Below are 20,973 nucleotides of genomic sequence, written 5' to 3'. Positions count from 1 at the left end.
CGAGCAAATGGCGTGCCCTTGTTTGGGGCTTTAACTCCCATCTTTTTCGTCCCCTGCAGGTGGTCACCAACAGAGACACGCAGGAGACGCTGCTGTGCATTGCATATGTTTTTGAGGTGTCAGCCAGCGAGCACGGGGCTCAGCACCATATCTACCGGCTGGTGAAAGAATAAGAGACTCAGGGAGCAGGGAGGGGGGAAGAGACGTCGTGTGTGCAGGGACACGGGGAGGGGATCTGCAGGGGCCTGAATTGCCAGGAGAGCCGAGAGGCCCTGACTCTTCCTAGCCAGGAACAAACTGTGCCTGAACCTGCAATGCTCAACCCCAAATAAACCCAAGATGGTGTGTATTTTCGGAGGACCTGATCTGGCTGTCTGAGCCTCGGGAGGGACTACGGGAGAAGGGGGGCAGACTGGGGAGCAGGCCAGAAGCAGCCCCAGAGATCCCGCATGGACTCACCCAGGAATGTCGCCAGATGCAAAGCTCCTGATGGGATGACTTCTCTGCTGCCACTCAAGCTGCTGGCCATGCCGGGAGGCTGGGGGCTGGGCTCGGGGGCTAGGCTCTCGGGCCCTGTTCTGTGCATCCCCATGTGGGCCCCTGCAGGGACTTGTGCACAGTGTCCTGGCCACCTTTGGTGCCCTGGCCCCAGGACAGCGAACAGGGAGGCTCGGTCCAGCCCAGGGGTTGGGTTTGAGGTGTGGAGGTGACAGTTATTGGAAAGGCTGGAAGGGCACACAGCCAGAACTCTCTAGATAGTTTTCATCCCTCCCCGGTGGGAGTGGATTGCATAGCCCAGAGCTTGAGACAGGGAGGCCGGGAGTGATGGTGTGGAGGCCAGACTGTGGAGTTTAGGTGCTGAGGCTGGTGTCACACAGTATCCTTTGTGGGGGTGAAGGCCCGGAAAGTGGGTCAGAGGCCTGTAGTGGACCAGTGGTCTCTGAGACCACCCAGTTCTGATGTTCTGTGAGTCCTACCTTGGGCTCCCTCCCAGCCAGGGTGCCTGCTAGGTGGTGACTGCCTAGGAGCTGCCCGGGCTGTCCACTCCCTCCCCAGAGTAGTAGAGTCTGTGTGCCCTGTGCATGGAGGAGGGGTGTGGAACCCACCCTGAGCCTCGAGGGAACCAGTGAAGGGTTCCTTGGTTTATCTCTTGGGAGAACTGTATGGGCTTAGGGTTTTGGTGGTCCTGGCTTCAGTCCTGGTATTCCTAGCTGTCTGACCTTGGGCAAATTTCTCCACCAGTCTGAGCCTTGGTGTCCTTTGCTCTCCGTAAAGGGGAGGGCAATAGAACCTACCTTAGAAGGACTTAGTGAGAAAGAGAGCTAATGTCTATAAGTGCCTGGTGCAAGATGCACTAAATAAATGTTGTTATAATTAGTTTATCCTCCCCTCCCTCAGGGAGGCCTGGGTCTGGCTCTTTGCTGCCATCTAGTGGCCCTCGTATCACCCTTAATGGGAACCACAGTTCCAGAAGCCTGGAGCAGAAGGGAACCAAGATTCAACCTACAGGTGTTTACTTTGTGCCCAGCACTCAGGGAGATATATGGGAATAGAAAAGTGAGTAAGACAGCATCTAGGAGGTGTTTATGGAATGGTGCTGAGGATCAAGGGCTTGAGTCAGACAGCTAGGATTGAAATCCTGGCACTTGGGCACTGACTAGCTTTGTGGCCTTGGGGCAAGTTACTTAATTTCACTGTGCCTCAGTTTCCCCATCTGTAAAATGGGTATAATAAGAGTACCTACCTCGTATATGTAGAGTGCCTAGAATAGTGCCGAGCACATAAATGTGTTCGATAAATATACATTATTATTAATAGCAGGGGCTTGCAGTCTAAAAACTCAGATCAGAGAACTCCTAAGTGGGGTTGCCTGATCCTCACAGAAACTGGAGTTCAGAGATGGGAGACAGCAGGGTGTGGAAGATACAGGGAGGAGGTTGCAATGGAGAGGGGCTGCCCCTTAGAGGATGGGCGGTGTTTAGATAAGCAGATGGGCCGAAGGCTGGCCAGCATTCCAGATGGGGAAAAGAAGCCAGCTATCCGGTATCCTGCCCTCACGGGCCAAGACTGCCTCTTCTCATCAAAAAGCAACTTCAACCAAAGGCCTCTGGACTGCTGCTAGACCTTGTGCCAAGTTGCCTAACTCTACTGTATGTGGGGGCTGGCTCTCATCAAAAGACGTGTTGTGGAGGTGGGCGCGGGGTCTGGGAGGCCCTGAGCAGACGGCATGTGCTCACATGTCCATGGGCGGGTTTGTGTAAGGCTCCCCCGCCCCTCCCCGGTCACTGTCACAACCCTCACCCTCGCTCCTCGCCTCTCCCCTCGGGCTGTTTGGATAAGGGGAATGATGCCTACCCTTCTGGCTTGACGGTGAGCCTTCAGGCAGGTACTCATGGAGGATGTGTGAGCAGCCTCTCGGCCATGGCGCACATGCACAAGTTAAGATGATCTTTTGTGTTACGGGTGGGAACGAGTCGGAGCAGATGTTGGGGCCACGTGTGAGCTGTGCATTTTCCCTTCTCTTCAGGAGCTGACCTCAGCAGCCTCATGGAAAGTCATGTACTTAGAGCTGTAAGGTCCAGACCAGTCAGCCACCAATGCAGGTGTAGATGCCTCCCCCCATGGCCACCTGGCCCACCGCTCTCGAGGGTTTGTCTGGCACTGCCCTGTGTCCTCTGAATTGGGTGCCCTTCCCTGCCTTTAGGCCTTGGCCCCACATGTTCTCCCGGCCAGTCATGCCCTGCCCTTTTCTCCTACTGGAGAACTGTTACTCATGCTTCAAGGGCCGGTGTGCGGTCACCCCTCCTCATGTGGAGGGGTTAGTCACACCTGCCCTTGGGTGGCAAAAGCCTTCCATTCCTAACCCAGAACATAGGGACCTCTGTCACCTCTTCTAATCCTCAGCCAGTGGGTGCTGTGCTGTCCCCATTTGAAAGATGCAGAAAATGGGGCACAGAGAAGTGAACTAACTTGCTTAGAGTATTAGTGTGTTTATTCATTCAGTTAGCAACTATTTACTTAATTTCTGCTCTGTGCGGGCGCTGGGAAGGTATCACTGACCCAGACAGACGAGGTCCTCGGGGAGCTTATGTTTCATTGAGGAAGAAAACTAAGTGAGCAAGTAACAGGACATGTAGACTGTGACAAGTGCTTTCAAGGCAGAGAGGGCTGCTGATGTGAGAGTCACTGGTGAAGCCTCGCAAGCCCGGGGAAGGTGGGGGAAGGCATTCTGAGCAGAGGCAGGGGAGGTATGGATTTGGGGCAGGTGCAGAGAGTGAGAGCTGTATGGGCTAAGGTACGGGGGCGACAGGGGCCAGATCCTGCCCTGGGCCAGCTGTCCAGACCTGGGGGGCGAAGGGGGAGGGCAAAGAACTCAGCTCCCTCCCCAGCCCAGCACCGCCTTGCTTGGCAAGGACTTGGGGTTTTACTCCATGTGAAGGGAGGTCCTGGAAGTGTTTGAAGCAAGGGAGTAAGTCTTTTTGATCTTTAATCTTTGATTTTTTTAGAAATGGACTCTGGGGCTGCTGGGGCCCACAGAGAAGCATGTGTAATTGTCTGCTCCTGAGTCTGTCTTTCCTCCTAGACTCAGCGTCTGTGGGTGCAGACTGTAGCTTCCTTGGTCTGTTACTTTCTGTAAACGAAACACCACGTCTGGAACATGGCAGGTGCTCAGTAAACATGCGCTCGTGCTGTTTGGGCCCGGGAGGTGAGTAAGGGCCCTGAGCCCACGAGGGTGACAGGTCTAGAGTTAGCAGGGGGCGTGGTTGAGATGGGGACGTGGAAACAGACTGCTTGTCTTGACAGTGACTGAGCAGACTGCCTCAGTGGCCATCAGTGAACGTCCATGGAGTGGGGTGAGCACCCCACACGGAAGGACTTTAGGGTGCGTGTGTGTGCACCTGTGTGTAGATACCATCTCTGCCCTTTCAGGACTAAAACCAGTGGAGTGAGGATCGAGGGGTGGCCATGGCTCAGGCCCCTCAGACTGTGTGTGCTTAGTCCATCAGCTGCTTCCTCTCCCCCGCCGCAGGTTTCGGAGGACAGTGGGCAGGTGCTGACCGGGCTGGAGGGAGGAGGCAGGCAGCTCAGAGAGGCAGGGCTGGGGGCGGCAGGGAGCTCCTGACGGCCCGCGGCGCTCGGCCTGGTGCAGGGCTCTGTGGGGTCAGCGGTGCTCACCTGGGCCAAACCACACAGAGGGGGGTGTGAGAGCAGCAGTGTGTTTTACCTCCCGGGCAGGTGTAGCCAGTGGTTGCTGTGTCCCACCCCTGCTTACTTTATCTGGTATGTCAGCTCCAGAAATGAAAGCAAGAAGCTTTCCCCCAAAGACTTCAAGTGATATAGGAGTCGTTCTTAAGAAGCCGAATTGGCTGCTGCTAAGTTATGCGATCTTGTGCAAATAGCTCACCTCCTCAGACCTTCAGAACCCCACTTGGGAAATGGGAATAAAGTGGCTTTGACTTTAGGTTGCTGTTGGGAGAAAGGTGACAGCCCGAGCTCAAGGTGCGCACTCAGTGGATGGTGGTAACTTAGGGCTGTTAAAACCTGCCCTGACTCTGCTCTTTCTACCCCTCTCACACTCACATACACACACACTCATGCACACGCATGCTCACACTCAGACACACACACACACACACACACACACACCAAGCTCTGCTGTCTCTGAGAGCCCACGAGGAGGCCCTGGGCTCTCACTTTTGTGGGAACTGTCCAGCAGAGACAGCGCTTAGACTTTCATCCTCAGGTCTCAGAAATGGGGGGAAGGAAGTGTTCTTAACTGAGAAAATAACTTTGTGGCCCATGAGGGGAAAGAGGCCCCAGGGAAGGGTCTCAAAAGGGAGCACGGAACAAATGGTGGGCTAGGGCAGTGTGAATAAGAGACTGTCTGGAATTGGGATTGGTTTACTTCCTGAGAGAGGATGGGAGAGGTGGCCCAGCACCTTTGTAGAAGTCTGGAGCCCAGTTGGCGGGAATGGCTAAAGGTCTTTTTATTTTTAAGCTCATGGATGTCTAATATTCAATTTCAAGTTTTTGTATTTTTGCTATGTAACCCCCCTTTGTCTCCCCACATCTTCAGTAAAGTCTGCTACCTACACAAAGGCCTTTGTGTGAGTGGTTTCTTTTTCTGGAATTGAAAGTCTCGTGTGAAGAGAGCCAGACAGGGAACATCCACTGCAGCGTGTCCGTGGGAGCAGGAACTCCGAGCCCCCGAGAGCCGCTGCCCGGCCAGCGCCGTCCCTCCCAAGACAGTAGCGAGCCCTCGGGGGTGCCTGCAAACGGGTAAGGTTTGGGGCGCCTGGGGGGCTCAGACGGTTAGCCGTCTGCCTTCGGCTCGGGTCGTGATCCCAGTGTCCTGGGATCGAGCCCCGCATCGGGCTCCCTGCTCAGCGGGGAGCCTGCTCCTCTCTCACCCTCTGTGGCCGCTCCCCCTGCTTGTGCTCTCTCTCTCTCTGTCAAAAAAAAAACAAACCAAAAACATCGGGTAAGGTTCAAGCCCGTGCCATCGGGCTGGCAGTGCGCGGGGCCTTGGCGGCCGTCCCGGCCCCATAAATCCTTTGTCAGTGCCCGAGTGGGGGGCTTCTGGCATGAGCTGTGCGCACTGCAGTTGTCGACGCAGAGCATTAGGTGCTTTGTCAACCACAGAAGGACACAAAGCCCACTGGATTTGAAGAGTGGTCAAAACGAGAGGTTCAGGCAGGGGCTGGTGGGGATGTGGTTCCTAGCGTGGCACGTGAGGAACGTGAGCTCAGCCCTTGACCCATAGGCGGGATGGATAAGCCCGAGGGCCACTTGATTAATTCGCGGGGAGCAGTGCCACGCCCCGGTCATGGGCCGTACTCTGGCCGTACTCGTCTGCCTACTGGCACATTCTTTCCTCCTCCGGAAACCAAATCACTTGAGTACGGTAGCTTGCGCATATGTTCGAGCAGGGAGTTGGGCTTGAACGTTAAAGGAATGTGGCCACCAACGTTCAGAGTCTGGTGGCCCTGCCTCACGTTGGGGACCGGACTTCTCCCAAGGAATCCTTTTCTCCGGACACTGGTCAGAGATGGCTCCTTCTTTGTCTCAAGCCCCATTACATCGTGCTGAAAAGTTAGAGCATTTGTGCGGGCCTTCCTCAGAAGGAGTTATCCTGAGGCTCCATTTCCCCCCCTTCTGTCCTTTCCTTGGTGGTCAGCAGGAGGCCTGGCCTTGCGGGTCAGCCTCTGGGTCTGGGGGCTGGCCCAGCGGCGCACCACTGTTCCCTCATCCTTAGCGCTGGGAGCCGAGAGGACAGGCGGCCTTAGGGGGAGTATTTCTTGGCTCTCAGGCTTGTGGGTAGCCCTGGGCCTCACAGAGGGGCCTACAGCTCAGGACTGAGGAAAGGAAGGAAGGGGAGCAGGAACCGAGAGAGGGGAGAGGGCGGGGCAGGGCTGGGGGGGGGGGGGCGTCGCTGCTGGGGGCGTGGGGTCCCCCCCCAGGCGGCACAGCAGGCGTTCGGCTCCCGGCAGACATGGTTGAGCACACGCCGTGTGCCAAGCACTGTTCTAGGTGCTGAGGGAACCAGAGTGATGGCCAGGGGCTTTACTCTCAGCCTCCGTTCTAGCAGGGGAAACGGATAAGAAGCAACGAGAAAAGGCAAAGAAACAAGAAAATAGCAGGAAGTGGTCAGCGCTTTGACAAAAATTAAACAGGGTGATGTATCAGAACAGGGTTTGGCCGTATCTGGCCTGCCGCCTGTTTTTGGATAGCTCGGAAGCTAAGAGTGGTTTTTACGTTTTTAAATGGTTGGAAAAAAAATCTGCAAGTCAAGTTTCAGAGTCTAAATAGAATGTGACCGGAAGGCAGCCACGGTCCCCGTTCCCTACCGTGCACAGCGGCATTCGTGTGGCCATGTGGCGACCCGGACGCAGTGACCCAGCGCTGAGCGGCGGGGCGGGGACCATCGGTGGCTGGCCATGCCTGAAGACTCCCTCTCTGGTGCTCTCCAGGAGGAGTTGGCCACTCTTGTTAGGCTGTGGCTGGGGGGCCTTCTTTGGAGTGGGTGGGCATCGAAGGCCTCTCTGAGGTGACGGGAGCCAGCCACGTGAAGACCTAGGGAAGGGAACCCCTATTTCGAGAGTGCTGGGGTGGGAAAGGCCTGGGCGCGCTGAAGCGGCGGGAAGGACCGCAATGCACTGGGGCACCTGCTGTCCATGTTCCCGGGGGGCTGTGTCTGCACTCATTGCGCTGAGGCTAGCGGGGGTCTCAGAGCTGTGGTTCCTCTCCCAACCTGATGCATCTCCTCCCGGCTGCGTTTCTCCTGGTGCGCTTGGTCTTTGATGCCCGTGGCCAAGCCTCTCCTCCCAAGCCAGTCCCCCTCAGTTGTCCGTACTTCAGAGGGGGACCCACAGCCCCTGAGTGGCTCTGACCCCCCGGGCTGCACTCAGCCCTCTGGCAGCTCTGATGTCAGTAAGTGGATTTCTATAGGGGAGCTCTTCCTCATCTGGTCAGGTTCCGTGGCAAGGGTCCCTCCAGTTTTTCACTGGGGAGAACTGACCGGCCCCCAGCATTCCGGGAACCAAGTTGGGAGAAGAGTGCCGAGGACGTCTCAATGTTCACTATGTATGCTTCCATCACTCCCTGTTTTCTGCTCCTGGACCTGGCGCCCCAGCCCAGAGCCACTCCCTGTCACCCTCTGCCGGCTCCTCCTGCCTGAGTGCAGGGGGCCGTCCTGTGGCTGCGTGGAGTTGAGGAGAGGAGCTGGGGGATCTGTCTCCTCTCATTACCTCTACTTCCAGAGATACCTGGTGCTATCAAGTCTGAACTTTGGGGGACTCGGTGGTATAAGTCATGTTCCTTTCTGGCTTTGTCTGGGCAAGGATTCAGCTTTCTTAGGTTTGCTAAATCAGTTGGCACTCACCCTTCTGTTTTCCAACGTCTGAATTTTTGTTACTATTATCCCCTCCCCTGCACTCTTTGTCTTTTAGGATATACACCTTATAAAATACGCTTATGGTCATCTTAGAAGAGTTTCCAGGGGCAACAAAGTAGATGCCTGTGTTGAATCACCCCCTTTGTCCCAATTTGCTTATTTAAAATCTCACTCTGGGCGCCTGGGTGGCTCAGTTGGTTTAGCGACTGCCTTCGGCTCAGGTCATGATCCCGGGATCTTGGGATCGGGTCCCACATCGGGCTCCCCCCTGTTTAGGGGGGAGCCTGCTTCTCCCTCTGCCTGCCACTCCCCCTGCTTGTGCTCTTTCTCTCTGTCAAATAAATAAATAAAATCTTAAAAAAATAAAATAAAATCTCACTCTGTCGTGTGAGGATAGGTAATAGGAGGCAGGAGGGGAAGCAGGGAGGCCCAGTCAGGAGGTTACTGTGGAGATCTAGGGGATCTAGATCACAGTGGTGCACGTGAAAGCAAGTGGACCTTGAGATATATTTTGAAGATAGTCACTATGACTTCCTGATGGCGTGGGTGTGGGGAGTATAGGAGAAGTGAGGAATTAAGATCAGCTCCAGATTCCCTGGCTGAAGTCACTGGTGCCACTTACTGTGATGGGAGAAACTTGGGGAGTGCAAGTCTATGGGTGGAGAGGAGTGGAGGTTGAGACACCCATTAGACATCCAAGAGGGGGTGGCAAGTAGCAGCTGTATATATGATTCTGGAATTAGGGGGAGAGGCCAGGGCTGGATTTAGGATTTCTTGGCACCTGGATCGGCATTTAGGTTCTTGAGGCTAGATGAGATCACCTGGGAGGAGAGTATGGACAGAGAAGGAAGGGGCGTCCCCAGGACTGCCCTGAGTCATTCCAACATTTAAGGGTAGCAGAGAGGAGGAGGAGAACTGGGAAGGTGTGGTTTCCTTCTCAGTAGTGAAGGAAAGAAAGTCTTTTCACAGGGAGTGCTGAAATGCCGCTGACAGGTAGATTAAGATGAAGATGGAGAAATGACCATTTGTGGTAGAGACTCCCTAGCTTCCCCTTCTTCCTGAGTCCTAGCTGGGCACATGGTCACTCAGAATAAATACCCTATCTCCTAGTCTCCCTTGCAGCCAGATGTGGCCCTGTGTCTAGGATGGCCAATGAGGGAAGGAGAGCTACACCTTCCAGAAGTGTCCTAAAAGGGAGGAGGCATGCTCTTCTTAGCAATTCTTTTCTGTTGACTGGATTGTCATGTAATGGCTGGATCTCCTACAGCCATTTTGGGCCATGAAGTGACCTTAGGAATGGAAGCTACCCATGGTAAAGCAACAAGATAAAAGGATCTTGGATCTTTGATACCATGGAGTACCATAACAACTGGGGACAGATTTCAGATGAGAGAAATAAACTCTTCTTTAAGTCAGTTTTACTTTGTTTTTGTAATTAGCAGCCAAACTTAATTCTAACTAATATATCGCTGGATTTGGCAACAAACATAGAGGCACAGTGGTTGAAGCGTGAACAGCTGGAGCAACAACCACCACCACAATAATACCACCCCGACTATAGTAGCACTTTCAGGCACACTGCCTTGCCTGATCTTTGCGGCTCCATCGTGATTCTGTGGACTTCTTTTTATACATGAAGAAACTGAGTTGCAGCTCGTATACCTCACCCTGCATCTTCTGGCTTCTCAGCCAGGGCTCAGGAATGCAGGTGGAGAGCAGGTGATGTATGCACAGGAAATTCTGCCCTAGAGTTTGCCCGACGCTGTGGGGTGGGGGGTCGTTGGCAGCTGGCCCCGGAGGTCCCCGCGAGCCCTGGAGTGCCGCAATCAAAGCTTTCTCGCCTTTTCAGGAAAATGCTTCTATTTCTAGAGAGATGATGTGGAGTACAGGAGACAGCGGAGAACAAAGGAGGTAAAAATTAGATAAGCATCACCATGGGGAAAGTGGGTCTGCCAGCTGGCCTGCCAGCAATCCCATTCTGGAAGTAATCAGGTAGCAATCAGATGTTCAGACCAAGTCTGCTGAGTGTCCTATGACCTTGTCAATGTCTCGGGATCAAAGGGATCTGCTGCTCTTTGCAGCCTCTGTTCTTTGGAGGCCCGGCTCAGAGCTTCTGAAGTTTGGCACGAATTGCTCCTTCTGTTTTCCTCTTCAGTAACGACTTTGCTGACTTCTTTCCAATTTCTATCTCTAAATCCCCACCAGTCCGGAGATTGCTGGGGATACACACATTTTAAACTGAGCCAGGGTTTGCACCTTCTGAACGGTGAGATTCTGAAGGTGAGATTACTTTTAAGTAACTCAGGCAAGGTTATGCAGTCGGCAAGTAGACACTGGGATTTAAGATTAGCCTTGTGACTTCTAAGACCATGTGCAGCTCCCCAGCTCTAGCCCCAAGCAGAAGAGCCCTCGGGGAAATACCATTCCGTCCACCCCACCCATGGCCCCCTTTAATCTCGACTGACCCGCCCTCGCCCTGCTCCTGGAGGCACATTAAAGCCAGCCTCACATGCCTGCCCCAGGGAAAGGCCTCGGCCCCTCCCCAGCTCCAAGTGGCCCACTTGCTCTTGCGCTTCACCTCACTGGACCTTGGATTCCTGGCTGTAGTCCCTGGCTTTGATATTTGCTTCTGCTCTCTCGAGTCTGGCAACTCATCACATTCTCCTCGCAGCTTTTTGGGCCTCAGGGGTTTTTCCGTTAGCCCTCTGCTCTGTCTGCCTCTGATTCAGCGTCCTCCCCAGCATACTCCCCTGGGTGAGGAGCCCTTGCCTTCTGGCCTGGGCTCTGCGGAACCCGCGTCTGGGCCAGAGATGGATGTGGTACTGAGATGGCGTTATGAGAAGGGACATAAAGACACTCCAGTCCCGCTCTTGGCCGCACTTCCCCTTCCTCGAGGGAGGTGTATGCCCAAAAGAGGCACTTACCACTGTCTATCATGTAAGACTTGGACCCCAATGTCAAATTCCAGAGGGTTTGAATGGCCTGGAGCCAAAACAGGTTTCATTCAGCCCATAAACACCGAGCACCTAGGATGTGTCTGGCACTGTCGTAGCTCCTGGGGACACAGCGGTGAACAGAATCAAAGTGCCAGTCCTCCAAGAGCTGACAAGCCAGTGGGGGGTGGGGAGGTGGGCGGGAATCCCACAGAAAACCAGCAAAATAACATCAGGCCTCCTGTTCTGTACTCCCCCTCACTCTCGCCCCCACTGGCCATTCCCAAACAGTCTGGGATCTGATCTCCGTGATGGAGGGCAGGCCACACATCAGAGATCAGCAGAGGAGGAAGGGAGGGCAGTTGTCTCAATGCCTCCTCAGATGAGGACCCCTGGGCCCTGCTACCGTAGGAGAGCAAAATGCTTTGTTCCATCCACAGGGAAAACCCCTTACCTGAGAGACAGGGAGAGAGAGAGCGTGCACTCATCTGGCTGAGAGCCCTAGGTAACTGGGACCACTGGAAAGAGCCACATCCACGCATGCTCACGTGTGCAGAGCATGCCCTTCAAGGGCTTCCAGGTGGGCGGGTCCTGGATGCAGAGCATCATCAGGAGCTCAGTAAAAATGCAAATTCTCACCCCCCCATCCCAGTCATTTGGAATCCAAGTCTGCAGGTGATTCCTATGCACACTGAGAAGCAACAGGCTGGACTTTGACCAGGTGCAGAGAAGAGCTCCCTGCCCAGACTGTGACCAGCCCACAATAATTCCTCTTGGAGACGGACTGGGAGATGGAGTGTGGGGTGGGTCGCAGGGTTTCCTTCCCTGTGAGAGGCATGTATTTGAGCAACATATTCACCACTGCTTGTAAAAAAGGTAGCTACTATAAATGAAATAGTAAAAGAAAAATAGAATAAAAGAAAACTAAATTCAAAAAAGGGTGCTTCCTTGGAATACTTGGAATACTTGGAATATCTGCAGCTGTCAACATTTCAACAAATAAATATCATTCTATACTTTGTATTAGTTTGTAAACTGCTAAGCCACTATCAGTTGAGTTTTTATTGTCCGAGGGGAAATTTTATGCATGGAAAAGAATAAAGCTATTTGTGTATTTTAATGTTTGTCAACTGATTAAAGTTGTAAATATAAAGCCTGATTTTATTAACTCACGTTCAACTTCTAAATCTTGCTATTTTGTTCATAAAGCTAGTGTTTTCATGTTAAGTCTTTTACTTTTTTGATTGATGTTCACTTAGCCCATAAATTCTCTAAACATTTAATATCACTTACAAATTTGATTGATTAAATTAGCTCCGACTGTTTAAGCTATAATTAAGCACTTCAAAAGTCTAACAAGGCAGACTTACAAATCTAACAAAATCTTAGACTCTAAGCATTTAACACTAAGAACTTAAACACTTATTCATGAAATGGAGTAAATCTCAACTTGTCGATCTAATCAGATTTATTTAAGCATTTAATCACCAAACTTAATCCACCTAAGTTATGAAATCAACATCTCAAGTCCAATATGTCACATGCTTTTATACTTTTCCAACACTTTAAAAAGCAGATAAAAATTATACACGTTGAAATGAATGGTGGATGCCTAATTTTGTTATGTGAATTTTTAAAGAAATACAAAATTTTTCAATTAAATTTTTAGAGTTCCAAAAATTACAGACAGAACACAGATTACTCCGATGACTGCAGCAGTGACTGGCGCTCACACCCTTAGACCCATCACAAAAATGTTAATATACGTTTGCATCATTCACCCTCTGTATATTGATCTCCAAGCCTCTAGTCAGGCAAAGAAGGCCGAACGAGCCTCACGCTTGGGCTGAGGTGACTGAGGCAAAGGCTTAGGGTCGTACACACTTACAGACTCGGGTTGGGAGCCCCTTGTTTGCAGTTGCTCTGCTGTTACAGATACGGAGAGTCACCTGGAGATTGGGCCAGTCTGGGGATGCGGGCTGGACGTGCCTCCTGAAAGATTTTCACCCAGCGGGCTCATCACCTGTGGGGGTGACTTCCTGTGGTCAAATTTGGCCTGCTACGATCACAAAACTCACCAAACCTTCACTTAAAGAAACTACAACCCAGTTCATCTTTCATCCCTGCATGTCCCTTAAATCGAACTGCCTGATACAAGTACAAGAAAGCCACAGCTCAGTCGGTTCAGCACCTGCCTTCGGCTCAGGTCGTGATCCCAGGGTCCTGGGATCGAGTCCCGCGTCGGGCTCCCTGCTCCGCGGGGAGTCTGCTTCTCCCTCTCTCTCCTGCTCCCCCTGCTTGGCTCTCTCCCTCTCTCTCCTGCTCTCTGTCAGATAAATAAATAAAATCTTAAAAGAAAGAAATCCACAGCTTAATTATTAACCAAAACTTGGCTATGGTACGCACATTGAATGACATTTGGGGGAAACTCACCTTTTTTTTAAGCCACATTCAATATCAAACGGACTTGGGTGTTCACACGTTTGTTTCCTTTCTGGTACTCAGACAGCCGCAACTTTGCTCCCTCCCTTCCTCCTTCCTCCCTTCCTCCCTTCCTTCCTTCCTCCCTCCCTTCCTTCCTTCCTCCCTCCCTCCCTCCCTCCCTTCCTTCCTTCCTTCCTTCCTCCCTCCCTCCCTCCCTTTCTTCCTTCCTCCCTCCCTCCCTCCCTTCCTTCCTTCCTTCCTTCCTTCCTTCCTTCCTTCCTTCCTTCCTCCCTCCCTCCCTTCCTCCCTTCCTCCCTTCCTCCCTTCCCTGCATCCCTTTCCCTAAATATCTTTTGAAACTAACATGCTTCTGGCATCGTCTAGCAGACTTAGGCCTGCTTTGATTTTTCTTGCACAGAGGTATGGTATCAGCTACTTTCCAAGAAGCCCTGGTTTCTTTAAGTGGTGAGTGTTATTAGGGACCAATGTCTGGGCACTCCTGGTGCAAATCCAATTATCCACGTGAGAACTGCAGGCGAGGAGGAGTTCCCAACTCCAGTCCTCTAGTGGGAGAGCCAGAAAATGAGTTCACACTTATTGGTCCAATTTAACTCCAACCCTACTAGGTCCTTTAGAAATACATATTCTGTAACGGCGTTCATTTTATTCCCCCCCTTTAAACTACCAGCTTTTAGCTACCAGCTGCTGCTTTCCAAACAACCTTAATATGTCATGCTATATGTATATTTTAATTATAATGGGAACGAACCTTTCCATGTCGTAAATGAGTGTGTATTGACTTCGATCCCAGATGCCCTAGTGGGGCTGCAAATGTGTTCCTCGTCCCTTTTATGATCCTTGAGTGTCTTATCAACCATCATCCTCAGGTCATTTTATTTGACAGTCACACAATTTCATTTCATCCCACTCTATTGAGTTCACTAGGCTTGATGCCAATTTCGAAGTGTCAGCTTCAGCTCTCTTCCTTTCTCCCAGAGCACCTTTGCCTTCTGGCCCTCCTCTGCCTTTTATCCTGGAAATAGGGCTGTCATTTTGTTTCTCCCTGTTATCTTTAAGACTCCTCTCAGGCTGTCTCAGTGTATGTGCCTCAACCATCTGCTCTTTAAAGAGGGGAGACTTTTGGAGAAAATAGAATCAATATATATTCAGCAAAGTTAACCTATTTGACACAACATATTTTTGTAAGTAAGCAGATTTGTCTTCCATAGTACACAGGATGGAGAAAGGCAGAGAACCCAGTTTCCATCAACTTGTACTCAAAGTCTAAACCCCTCTTCCCGTCACACCATCATCCATCCCCTGCCAAACCCTCATCCTCAAGTGCTCAGCATTTGCTTGCCCCAGTCCAGCTCCCAACTCCTGGTCTCCCACCTCCATCCACTGTTTTGCCCCATAGTGACTTGCACACATCCCGTATCCCCTTCCCTTCCGTGGAGGACAGACCTGAAGGTGCCCCCAAGATCCCTGACTCCCGGTGTTCACACCTCTGTGTGACATCCTCCCCATGAGTGTGTGGGCACCTGGGCCTCTAATGCGTAATAGGCAGAGGCGATGGGATGTCACATCTGTGATTGGGTTATGTTACACACCGCTCTGTCTTGCTAACAGACTTGTTCTAGGAGACTCTCTCCGCTGGCTTGATGAAATCAGTGTCCATGTTGGGGAAGCCCACACGGCCAAGCAGTGAGGACAGCCTCTAAGAGCTGAGGATGGCTTCCAGCAGCCAGCTGGCAAGAAGCCAATGTCCTCAGCCGCACAGCCACCAGGAAATGAACTCTGACAACAGCCTGAGCGAGCACCGATGCAGATTCTTCCCCAGTCGAGCCTCCGGATAGCAATCTGGCCAACGCCCTGCCTGCAGCCTTGAAAGAGCAGAGGGCCCAGTGGAGCCCTGCTGGGACTGACACACACAAAGTGTGAGGTCAGAACCAGGGCTTGTTTTAAGACGCTAAGTCTGTGGTAATGTGTTGTATAGTAATACAACAATATATAGTAATCAAACACCTACAAACACTGCTTCTTTTGTAGCCCTCCCACACGGTGGCTGCTTATGTTCTCTCACACCCCCGTGTAAAAGCTGGGAGGCAGGGGGCTTGTTTTTCTTACTTCCCACTTCCCGTAGACCATTGTTCTGAGTCTCAGCGGTGTGGCTAGGCCACCTTCTTCCCCTCCTGAGAGCCTCTGCCATTTACTGACCCCCTGGTCTCTCATTCTTCGACAATCTCAGCAGCTGTCTCATAGCCTCCTCTCATCCTATGTGGATTCAGTGTTGGTTTGGGGGAAATTTTGTTTCCTTGTTTTGTTTTTTTTTTTAATTATTTTATTTAAATTCAATTAGCCAACACATAGTACATCCTTAATTTCAGAGGTAGAGTTCAGTGATTCATCACTTGCTCATAACACCCAGTGCTCATTCCATCAAGTGCCCTCTTTAATGCCCATCACCCCAGTGACCCCATCCCCCCACCCTACTCCCCTCCAGTGACCCTCAGTGTGTTTCCCAGAGTTAAAAGGTTTGGGTGACATTTTCAGCAGGTCACCTGGGCTCTCAGTTTCTTAATTTCCTTCTCTCTGCAGGCCAACTCTCTTCTCTCCAAGCCACCCACCTCCACAGTCACAACTGAGGCTTTGGTATCTCTGGGAACTGGTCCAAAATCATAGAGTCAGGCTGTCCCTCTCTGACCTCTGCCCCCTTCCCTGTCCGCAGGCTGACTGCTCCCACTGCCATCACTGCCCGTCCCCAGCACCTCTGCCCTGCTGATCTCTCTGATTCCCCCACCCCACCCCATCAGCCCTCTTACTTTTTTTCTGTTCTCTGTATCAAGCTTAGAGTTAACGTCTATGCCTCACCTTGATCCTCTGTCATTTGGTCACACCCATCTGGCAAAACCCCAGCTGTGATGAACCCGACTATCCCAACTATCCCAAACCAGCATGCTTGCATTCAGGCAGCCTCTGGGAAAGTCACGCACCAGGGCATAGTGGTTCTGCATAAATTCATGGTTACTATGTTCCAACAAGCCCTTAATACACCCAGGGAACACTAGTAAGTGTCTATGATGATCTCACTCTCCCACGGTGATGATTTCAAGCCTTTGGCCCTTCCTTACGCTTGCACTTGCAGCAAATGAACTTCTGTCTCGCTCTGTCTCTCAGCCTCTCTCTTTAAAAGGGAAAATAGAAGCCATCAAATGAAAATCCCCATCTAGGACACAAATCCACATATGTTTGCTCCCATCCTATCCTCTTTTCCCTCTTGTTGTGATGCAAGTGTTCGCATCTTTTCTGCCTTAGCCAAATCTCGTCACTTAGACCTTGGATTCCATCCCTTCTCTTTATCTATAAAAGCTTTTACTATTTGTGGTCTCTTATCGTTCCCATATATTCAACCTCTTCCTCTTGATTGGATCCTCCCCATAAGCTTTTAAATATATATATTTTTGCCACCCCATTTTCTCTTCTTCTGGGACTTCAATTACCTGTGTATTAGATATTTCTCTCTCAGATTGGTTACTTTCTATTGATTTATCTTCAAGTTCATTTTTCTCCTTCCACTGAGATCTTATTTGGCCATTAAGCCCATCCAGTGAATTTTATTTTTTAAATTCCAGATATTTAGTTCTAAAATTTTCATTTGAGGGGCGCCTGGGTGGATCAGTCGGTTAAGCATCTGATTCTTGATTTCTGCTCAGGTCATGATCTCAGGGTTGTGAGATCGAGTCCCGTGTTGGGCTCTGCGCTGGGCGTGGGCCTGCTTAAGTTCTCTCTCCCTCTCTTCTGCCCCTCCCCCTGCTCGCACTCTCTCTTTCTAAAAAAAATAAACAAAATTTTCATTTGATTATTTTTTATATTTTCTATTTTTCTGCTGTGGTTTCCTGTCTGTTCATTTATTATAAATGTATTTCTCTTTATATCCTGGAACATGGTTTTAAGAGCTGTTTTAAAATTCTTGTCTGATAATTCCAACATCTGGGTTATCTTAGGATTGGCATCAGTTGCCTGCTTATCCCTTGAGAATGGGTCACATTTTCCTGGTTCTTTTTATGTTGAGTAACTTTGGATCATATCCTGAATATTTTGAAGGTTATGTTGAGGAGACTCTGGATTCTATTTTTTTTTTTTTAAAGATTTTATTTATTTGACAGAGAGAGACACAGTGTGAGAGGGAACACAAGCAAGGGGAGTGGGAGAGGGAGAAGCAGGCTTCCCGCCGAGCAGGGAGCCCGATGCGGGGCTCGATCCCAGGACCCTGAGAGCATGACCCGAGCCGAAGGCAGACGCTTAACGACTGAGCCATCCAGGCGCCCCTCTGGATTCTATTTTATCATTCAGAAAAGTATTGATATTTTTTTCTTAGGAGGCAATTAACCTGACTATACTCAAACTACAGATTCTGTCCTACCTGCAGCAGGCAATTGCTCAAGTCTCAGTTTGGTTCTTTCATCTTTAGCTGGGATTCCCTGCTCATATGTGGTTCAAGCATAAGCCAAACGCTTGGGCAGAGTTTATGCAGAGAAATTTGTGTTCCTTTTCTCTGACTCTTTCCTTTCCTCTTTCTAGGATTCACCCCTCACTCTTCAGCAGCCTTGATTGATCTGGGCTCTATCCCCTGGCTCCTCTGCCTAAGAGACAGTGGGTTTTCTACCGGAATTATGCCCATCCTCTGCTGCTCTGTGACTGTGGTCAACACAGGGAAAATCCACAAAAAATAGGAGCTCATCTCATGTCAGTTCTTCTTCTACACTTTGAATCCCCTCCAAAATCTACCTACATGGATTCACTCTCCAGAGTCCTCAGATAGTTTTCTTTTGTTCGTTTGTTTTGAATGCTGTCCAGAGTGTATTGTTGTTATCTGTGAGAGGGTTGGTCAGTTAGAAACTGATTCTTCTATACCAGAAATAGGACTCTTTCCACAGATAGGTTCAATTCTCCCTGTTAAATTCCTCAAACCCTCTCTTGATCCACAATCTCCTTTAGCTATCTGCCCTATGTATCTTCCCAGCTTGTTTTCTTGACATAATTGTCTTTCCCCATTTCTCACCTTCTACTTCCTTCTCAACTCTCTCCAGCACAGCTTCTGTGTCATCACTGCGATGAAATGGCTCTTTCCAAGATCCCCAGTGATCTTCAACTCACTGAGTCTGATGGATACTTATTAGCCCTCATCTTTGAACTCATGATCTTTCCCTTAAATCTAGTCCTCGTCCCTATTGCCTATCTCCATGAATGGCTCCACCAATCATCCTCTTAGGCTGATTAGAAACCTGACAGGTCATTTTTGACACTTTTCCCTACCTAATTCCCCATATCCATCACCCATCTGTACATTTCATCTTCTAAATCTCTCTCAAGTCTATTCATATCCTTCCTTCATCACTACCCCCAACCTAGACCAAGCTAACTTCATCTTGTGCCTAGGCCTCCTGTATCCATTTTGGCCCCTACCACCCTCCAATTTGTTCTCTATACTACAGCCAGAGTGAAAGTCTCAAAATGCAAATCTGATCCTGTCATTCTCTTGTTTAAAACACTTCAGTGATGGCTTATGTGTCTTAAGACATATGCGCATGTCAAAATCCTTAACACGGCCCACGGTAGTCTGCTGCTTACGTGATTCCTTGCCCTTCTCTTGCACCGTGCCCTCTCACAACTGCCTCGCTCCAGACACATTAACATTTTCTGTGCTGTGGCAAACTGATGACTGGATTTAAGGCTTTTAATTAGTCAGCCTTTTAGATGTGGTTTTGGTTTGAAGGGCAGAACTTGAGTTGTGATTTTAAACCACGGAGTTGCCTTTGATAAGCATATAGGGATATTCTAAGATCATTAAGAAAGTTGATATAAATGTAACTCATATGGCTATTACTGTGGGATTTATGGATTTCAACCCACCATGCAGATTCCTCAGTTGCTACCCACGCGTTGAGATAGACGGAGTACGTGTGGGACACACACGTGCACACTCACAGATAGCTACCACGGGTTTCCGAGTACTCTGCCTCCGGGGAACGAACACCAACAGCTTTAGTTTCACCTTAAGGCCTCCTGCAGGGGCGTTTTGCTTTTCTCGGCCTCCGCACTCTCTGATTTCACAATGTTGCCTGTGCATTTTTGTCTTTACAGGGTACATGCTGACCACTAGGAATCCCAGACATAGGAGCTGTACTTCTCCAGACAGAGTCTGAGCAAGACTTTGTAAAACCTAGATGGCTCCCAACCACTCGAGGCGTGCATGCTTCCCGCAGATACTGACCCACCTTGGGTCACACACATGCACACGTGCACACCCCCTCAGAATTACTGGTGTTCATTATATGCAATGATTTTGATCGGTCTCTCTCTGTTTTTCACACTTGAGCACTTGGGTCTAGGCCACTCTCACCCTCACAATACCTCTGAAGGTAGCCAGGAATCTAAAGGCCCTAACTTGGTCCAGGGGTGGGCAACGTTTGTTGTTGCCTGTTTTTGTAAAAAAATTTTTTTTTTTTTTACTATTTTATTTATTTATTTGACAGAGAGAGACACAGTGAGAGAAGGAACATAGGGGGAGTGGGAGAGGGAGAAGCAGGCTTCCCGCGGAGCAGGGAGCCCGATGCGGGGCTCGATCCCAGGACCCTGGGATCGTGACCTGAGCCGAAGGCAGACGCTTAACGACTGAGCCACCCGGGCGCCCTGTAAAAAAATATTTTTTAAAAAAGATTTCTTTATTTATTTATTCGGGGTTGGGGGGAGGAATGGAGGGAGAGGGACAAGCAGACTCTGTGCTGAGCACGGAGGCCAACGTGGGACTTGATCTCAGGACCCTGAGATCATGACCTGAGCCAAACCCAAGAGTCAGATGCTTAACTGACTGAGCCACCCAGGCGCCCCTGTAAATAAAATTTTACTGGAACACAGTCATGCATATTCCTTTATGAATTGTTTATGACTGTTACAGTGGCAGGGTTGAGTAGTTGTGACAGAGACTGTATAGACTGCAAAGTCGAAAATACTTAGTATCTGGCCCTTTACAGGAAAAGTTTACAGACCTCTGATTTAGTACAGTTGTCTATTTTAGCAACAATCCATACTGAAGTGGAGTTGCCAGATTTAGCAATTAAAAATACAGGATCCTCAGATAAATGATGAAGAATTTTTTTAGAATAAGTATGTTCCAAATATCACATGGCGACCCTATGACAAGGGCTTGCACAGGACTCCTGTCCTTCCCTTGGTCCTGCTACACCTCCCTCACTGAGCTTTGGAAGAGAAAGAAGTTGAGGGAAAGAGGGGCCTTTGGGATGATTTGCATTCTTTTAGGGGAGGGAGTGTGGAAAGGAAGCCGGAGAACCATCTTTGGTCACTTCTGCCTTCTTCACCGTGAGAAACGGGGGAGGTCCAGCTTGGGTCCTCCGGGTGCAGCTGGTAGGCTTCCGTGATCAGTAAGCACTCTTCAGACTGCCCGAGTAAATGCTGAAGGGAGTGGGGTAGGGGAGGAACTGTTTCGCTCTTCACGCCTGGAAGTGCTTCTTTCAACGAGCAGCTCCCTGTGCATCCGGCTGATGGTTATAAATCTTCTCACGGTCTGGTTTGATGCCCCGATCTTCATCCCCGGGAGATGCGGAAACCACTACTCTTCACTGGTAGATGTGGAGGTAGGTCTGCTCACCCACTCCGCTTCCTCCTCTCCATGTCCTCTCCGTGGCGGAGGGTTGGTTGACG

At 50.4% G+C, this 20,973-nt stretch overlaps 1 protein-coding gene across 4 annotated transcripts in view; it reads left to right on the top strand.

The window, feature by feature from the left end:
* Nucleotides 1–5,099, top strand: part of TEAD4 (TEA domain transcription factor 4) — a 66,448-nt gene extending 61,349 nt beyond the window's left edge. For all 4 annotated transcript variants that reach the window (XM_035028459.1, XM_035028460.1, XM_035028461.1 and 1 more), the window contains one exon: nt 60–5,099. In XM_035028459.1, coding sequence (XP_034884350.1) covers nt 60–173 — 114 coding nt within the window. In that variant the 3' untranslated portion in view covers nt 174–5,099. The remainder of the gene's footprint in view (nt 1–59) is intronic.
* Nucleotides 5,100–20,973: the final 15,874 nt, after the last annotated feature.

This window comes from Mirounga leonina, unplaced genomic scaffold, assembly GCF_011800145.1.
Source record: "Mirounga leonina isolate KUSES-001 unplaced genomic scaffold, KU_Mleo_1.0 Mir_201, whole genome shotgun sequence".
NCBI lineage: Eukaryota > Metazoa > Chordata > Mammalia > Carnivora > Phocidae > Mirounga > Mirounga leonina.
Note: the sequence above shows the minus strand (reverse complement) of the source record. Positions and strands in the feature narration are given on the sequence as shown.